Source organism: Chrysemys picta, chromosome 4, assembly GCF_011386835.1.
Source record: "Chrysemys picta bellii isolate R12L10 chromosome 4, ASM1138683v2, whole genome shotgun sequence".
In the NCBI taxonomy this organism is placed as follows: Eukaryota; Metazoa; Chordata; order Testudines; family Emydidae; genus Chrysemys; species Chrysemys picta.
This window is the reverse complement of record NC_088794.1, coordinates 61,819,118-61,825,352: the sequence shown is the minus strand read 5'-3', so window position 1 is coordinate 61,825,352 and position 6,235 is coordinate 61,819,118. Positions and strand designations below refer to the sequence as shown.

The following is a 6,235-nucleotide window of genomic DNA, read 5'->3' as shown; positions in this document are numbered from 1 at the left end:
ACTGGTTTAACTAAATCAGTTTAAATTTACATCTTAGGCCAAGTCTACACTATCACTTACTTTGGTATAATTTACATCACTCAGGGTGTGAATAAGCCACCCCCGAGTGATGTAAGTTACACTGACTTAAGCACTGGTATGGACAGTGCTATGTCAAAACAGCTACTGCTGCTTGTGGAGCTGGCATAGAGCATCTTCACCAGAAACATTGCAGCTGTGCCAATATAGTGCTTCTAGTGTAGACTAGTCCTTTCTTCTGTACGCAGCCCTTATACTATCAGAAGCAGGCTCCTTTTTGGATTTGGGTTTGGGTGAGTCTATGCCTGTCATATTGATAGTTTGTCTCTGTCACCTACAAAAGTTGGTCCAATAAAAGATATTTCCTCACCCACCATGTCTCTTTAATATCCGGGTGGGGAGGGGGGAAGGAGAATCAGATATCTGGGAGAAACTGAGCTCCAGGTGGAAGCAAAAGAAATGAAACCCTGCATGAGGATTGGGAGTAGCCCCAGAGAAATGTGGCCTGTACTCTGTGTTCTGGAAAGAACCCCGGGGCTGGATAACAAATGGGTCGGTGTGACCATGATCTGGGGCCCCAAGCTATAGCGACCACGGCCTCTTTTACGGAATTATTTAATACTGCATCAAACACTGAGAATGGAGGGGCCTCTAATTTTTATAACCATAGTAGCTTGTACTCTAATGTGAGCCGCAGACCCCTCTACAACAGACCACGTGTACGTATGAGTCCTCACTCTGTAAGAGAGGGGCCTTGATGGGGGGGGGTGGGGGTGAGCACCAGGCACTCCACGGCCTGCGGGTGGGCGCCTTAGGCACAATGGGGGCGCGGGAGCCTCTGGAGCACGCTCTCTCCCCCAGGCGGAGGGGCAGAGGGTTCGTCACGGCGCCGGGCCGGCCGGACTCTTTTCTCTCCCGGCTCGGCGGAGGTGCACGGCCCGTTCTGGCGGCGCTCAGCGACCAGCGTCTGTTAGAGGATTGTTTGGAGGTAGCTGACTGAGGAACTGCCGGTGCCCCAGCTCGGCCATGGCCGAGTTCTTGCCGCCGCCCGAGTGCCCCGTGTTCGAGCCCAGCTGGGAGGAGTTCACCGACCCCTTCGCCTTCATCCACAAGATCCGACCTATCGCCGAGCAAACCGGCATCTGCAAGGTGCGGCCGCCGCCGGTGAGTGCCCAGGTCCCGGCGCCGTCCGCCCACATGGCGCCGCGAGCGGAGCGGTCCTTTGTGCGCGGGCCGCGGGGGGCCCAAGGGGACCCTGGGGTCCGGGGGGGGGCGAGCCAAGCCAAGCCAGGGGAGTCATCCTTAGGCACGGCGCCCGGCAGGGCTCCGGCTGGCGGAGAGGCTTGACCGGACAGTGCGGGGGGCTCCTTCACGGCCCCGCCGAGGAGCCCGCGCTCCCCACGCCCCGCCGCCCCCACGCGTGTCGGAGAAGTGTTCTCCCGTGGCAGCCGGGCCTACTGGCGGTTCACGGCAGGGCCGCGGCCTGTGGGTGCTTGGCCCTGGAGCACAGGCGTCAGGAGTGCGGCCGTGAGGCGAACCCCAAGCTGAAGCGAGCCGCCCGCAGACCGGCTGAGCGGTGAGAGCTCGTTAGTCGCGCTTCAGGGAGAGGGGCCGGGCGAACTGGCCTGCGGCCCGAGACAGCCCCTTTCCGTTCAGCCTCCCGCCTGGAACGGTGAAAGTGACTCGAGAGCCTTTGTTTTCATACCTGCCGAGAGAGCGGAGCTCGTCCTAGGGAGGAAGGGCTCCGCTTTCACCCCTTGTGAGCAGCCAGGCTTGGACGGGGAGACCTGTACTGTGCTTCGAGCGTTTATCTACGAAAGTTCCACCTCGGCCAGATTCCTGGTGATTGAACCGCTGCCTTTAGTGGAACTGGAGCAGTCGCTATGTACAGACCTAAATGAGGCAGCTTGTTGGGTGTTGCCCTCCATGTTGGCATTGTAGTGTGCTAGGGCTGTAGCTTCTCTCTTTGCCTTTTTCAGAGTCCAGAGTGGCATTTCTGTGGCTATGTTAGAGGTTTGGTTTAGTTTTTAATATAGTTACCCATTGTTTTAACTTGAACAACATGTAACTAACTATTCAGCATAGAATTTTAAATTGTATTTTTTTTTAATCATAGGCAGATATGACTACCATTTTAGAATGCAATACATAGTGGGAAAAGTAGTAAGTCTTTATCACTACATACATGTAAACTGACACTATAACATGCCACAAAATGAGCCTGTAATTTCATTTCTTTAATTGAATAGTTAACATTTCCCAAATTTTATTGGCTATAGTTAGTATAAAAAAGCTTGAAGTGTAGTTCTAGTCATAATCCTTGTTTTTATGTGAAACAGTGAACTAGAATTACTTTGGTGAGGAGGGTCTTGTTGAATAAAGATTTAGCTTGATAAAAGTGGGTGTACATGGTCTTTATTTTGAGGAAAGTGTTCTTATTCTAAAGGATAAGGTGGTACAGGTATCTTGAAATAGTTAATGTGATAACAACAAGAAGAGTGCTACCCTGTTTATTTAAGTGGTCAAAAGAGTTAAATCTCGTCCAATAAGAGGTGAGGATAAAAACACATTTTTGTGGACTTAATTTCTCTGCACTCTGAGTATCACTTCTGAAATTGTGTCCAGAGTTATATATGTTTCAGTCCAACTTTTTGATCATACACTTGGAATTCTTAAACATATTGAGTTGAAATAAAATGAAGTAACTTGCTGTAATTTATACACTGAGACTAAAATAAGCTGCCCTGTACAGTAAGATCTACAGATAATACGGTCTGTTGGAAGAGGACCCACACAACATGCGATTGTATGCCTGCATATACAGACACACACACACACACACACACTTAACTCAATAATTAGTGAAAAAGGGCAAAAATGTGTAATTATCCGTGTGCTGACTTCATAATTGAGGTTATAAAACCATCTTCATTATCTCCCCCCACCCCCCAATTTTGAACCTCTCCTTTTGTGTAGAATAATTCTCTCTGGATGGATATGGTCAACTATGGTTCTCAGCAACTGATCAGAACTGACTTTTTACATACCATTTTCAAACAACCACTCTTCAAAACTAATTTATATGCTGTTTGCTTGCTAGTATAGAACAAAATTAATAGTAAACTGTTTCTTACACGCTATGCTCCTTAATGGGGAAGTCAGAAATAGATGGGACCTCTACAGGCTAAAATAATTAAATGCCAAGGAAAGAGACGTTTTCAATTATCTAACCCCTCCCCCCCCTAAAAAAAAAAACACACCAAAAAAGCAAAATCGGACTGATATTGATTATATGAATGACCATATATTTCACTGGCTTTTTTTATGGGAGTTCTTTGAGGGGATCAGCGAACGTGGACAAGGGTGATCCAGTGCATACAGTGTACTTGGATTTTCAGAAAACCTTTGACAAGGTCCCTCACCAAAGGCTCTTAGGCAAACTAAGCAGTTGTTGCATAAGAGGGAAGGTCCTCTCATGGATCAGTAACCAGTTAAAATACAAGAAACAAAGGATAGGAGTAAATGGCCAGTTTTCAGAATTGAGAGAGGTAAAAAAGGTATCTCTCAGAAATCTATACGGTGGCTAGTGTTCAACATATTCGTAAATGATCTGGAAAAAAGGGTGAACAGTGAGGTAGCAAAATTTGTAGATGATACAAAATTACTCAAGATAGTTAAGTTGTAATCAGACTGTGAAGAGTTACAAAGGGATCTCGCAAAACTGGGTGACCGGGCAACAAAATGGCAGGTGACATTCAGTGTTCAGAAGTGCAATGTAATGTATATTGGAAAATATTATCCCAACTATACATACAAAATGATGGGGTGTAAATTAGCTGTTACCACTCAAGAAAGAGATCTTGGACTAATTGTGGATAGTTCTCTGAAAACATCTACTCAATATGTAGTGGCGTTCAAAAAAGCTAACTATGTTAGGAACCATTAGAAAAAGGATAGATAATAAGACAGCAAATATCATAATGCCTCTATATAAATTCACGGTACGCCTATATCTTAAATATTGCGTGCATATATACCTATCTTAAAAAAGTATATTAGAGCAGGGCAACAAAATGATTAGAGGTATGGAACAGCTTCCCTATGAAGAGAGATTAAAAAGACCTGGAATATTCAGCTTGGAAAAGAGACAATGGGGGGGGGGGGAAATATGATAGAGGCCTATAAAATCCTGCAGGGTGTGGAGAAAATGAATATTGAAGTGTTATTTTCCCCTTCGCATAACACAAGAATTAGGGGTCACCTGATGACATTAATAGGCTGCAGGTTTAAACCAACCAAAAGGAAGTACTTCTTCACAACACATGGTCAACCTGTGGAACTCATTGCCAGGGGATGTTGTGCAGGCCAAAAGTATAACTTGGTTCAAAAAAGAATTAGATAAATTCATGGCTATTAGCCAAGATAGTCAGGGATACAACCCTGTGCTCCCCCTAATCCTCTGACTGCCAGATCCTGGGACTGATCACTTGATGATTGTCCTGTTCTGTTCATTTCCTTTAAAGCATATGGTACTGGTCACTGTCGGAAGACAGGACACTGGGCTAGATGGACCATTGGTATGTATATTCTTATGTTCTTAATGTACGTATTTAGAGCCAGGTTGAGAACAGTGGGAGGTCCTGGTGTGGAACACTTCATGCTTAAATGGAAGCTGCACCTTCACGAAAGTCTGGCCCCCATAGCTGTTGTTTATCCTAGATACTTGAGCCAGTCAGAGTACCAGTAGTACAGTGTGCCCACACTATTTTAAGGCTTGCTTAAATGCCTATAAAGTCTCTATTCAATGCTATTTCTAATCCTTTTTCTCAAAATAGAGTCTGGATAAATGCTTATTCCTAGTTCTTCCTGAGAAAGTGCTGAAGCATTTGAAAAGCTATCTGTTCCCGGTCTACAGTAGTGTCAGCATGATCCTGCTGATCTCAGAAGTAATAGGCTGTGGAAGAGTTTTTTCCCTTAAAACCAGGATATTTGTTAGCCTTTGTTGGTTTTTATGGCATAACATGCAGACCTTTCCTTGAGGTGAAATAAATCCCAAGAATGTACACAGTGCAGCAGAGGTTGAAAACTAAAAATATCCAGGTGGGTGAGCCTCTCTGAGCCTTACCTGTATTTTTTATAGGTTCTGTCTCCCAGGCTCATACTGAGGCAAGCAGACATCACTGCCTGCTAGCGTCCAAGATGAACATGGAATTCATAATGCAATCAATTAGTCTTGCATCCACTATCACTTGTGTTGCACTTGTGGATAATCATCAGTGGATGGAAGAAGGCTTTTGGGTATGAGTCATAGCCAAAGACTGGTGGAACCTAGTTGTAGTTGTGATCTGGAATGATCAGAATTGGCGGCATAACTTCAGGGTCAGAAAGGAGACGTTTCTTTACCACTTTCGTAGATTAACTCTCACATTTCAGTACCACATCACAAGGATGAGAGCTCCCCATGCTATGGAAAAGAATGGTAATTCCAGTGGAAGCTCTCCACTCGTGATAGTTACTGGTCTTCTGGGCACCAGTTTGGTGTTGATAAATCCCTGGCAGGTACTGTCATGGTGAAAGTTTTCAGGGCAGTACATAGAGCTTTGCAGGAGATGTGATCAAGATGGCCAGTGTGTCAGAAATCATTGAGGGATTAAGCAGTTGAGAGCATGGGCAGCAGGTATAATAGACCAGGGGAGGCTCTGCTGCTGCCGCCAGACCCCTGGTTTTGGGGGGAAATTTTGTTTTATTATACCCTATGCAGGTTCCGGGGTGGTTGAGGAGGTGGTATGTGCTATTCAACTTCCTTGGTTCATCAATAATCTCCCTGGACTCCAGAGAGAATATGGATGAACCCAGGAAGCTGAATAGCAAATACTGTCTCCTCAGCTGCCCCCAAATCTGCATGGGGCATATGAAAAACTTCTTCAGACGAAGTGTGAGGCTTTTCCCTGCAGCAGCTTGAAGTCTGGGGAGGGGAGGCATGGCTGCGGCTGTCCGCAGCTCCTTGGGAGGTGGTGGTGGTGGTGGATGGGGGGTGGTGGTGGTGGTGGGGGGATTCGTGGCTCTGGCCGTGGGGGAGGGACAGGGGGTCTGGGGGCTCTGGCTGTTGCGGGGAGGTTGATTGAGAACCATTTTATCTCAGGAGTATATTTTATACCGCCTCCCTAACAAGTCAAATCCACCAACAGGTAGGGGTACTATCTTATGGCAATGCTAG

General features: G+C 46.3%; 1 protein-coding gene across 16 annotated transcripts in view; it reads left to right on the top strand.

Annotated features, from left to right (window-relative positions):
* Positions 1 to 533: 533 nt before the first annotated feature.
* The window catches only part of KDM5B (lysine demethylase 5B), a 179,329-nt gene continuing 173,627 nt past the window's right edge, over positions 534 to 6,235 (top strand). For 3 of the 16 annotated variants that reach the window (XM_065595097.1, XM_065595096.1, XM_065595093.1), the window contains exon 1: positions 970 to 1,182. Coding sequence is in view for 9 of the 16 variants with exons in the window: in XM_065595091.1 (XP_065451163.1) it covers positions 567 to 737 (171 nt within the window). In the remaining 7 variants the exon portion in view is untranslated. Of the gene's footprint in view, positions 738 to 766; positions 1,183 to 1,297; positions 1,595 to 6,235 lie in introns of those variants that run through there. The other 13 variants (XM_065595092.1, XM_065595088.1, XM_065595090.1 and 10 more) reach the window with 11 other exon arrangements.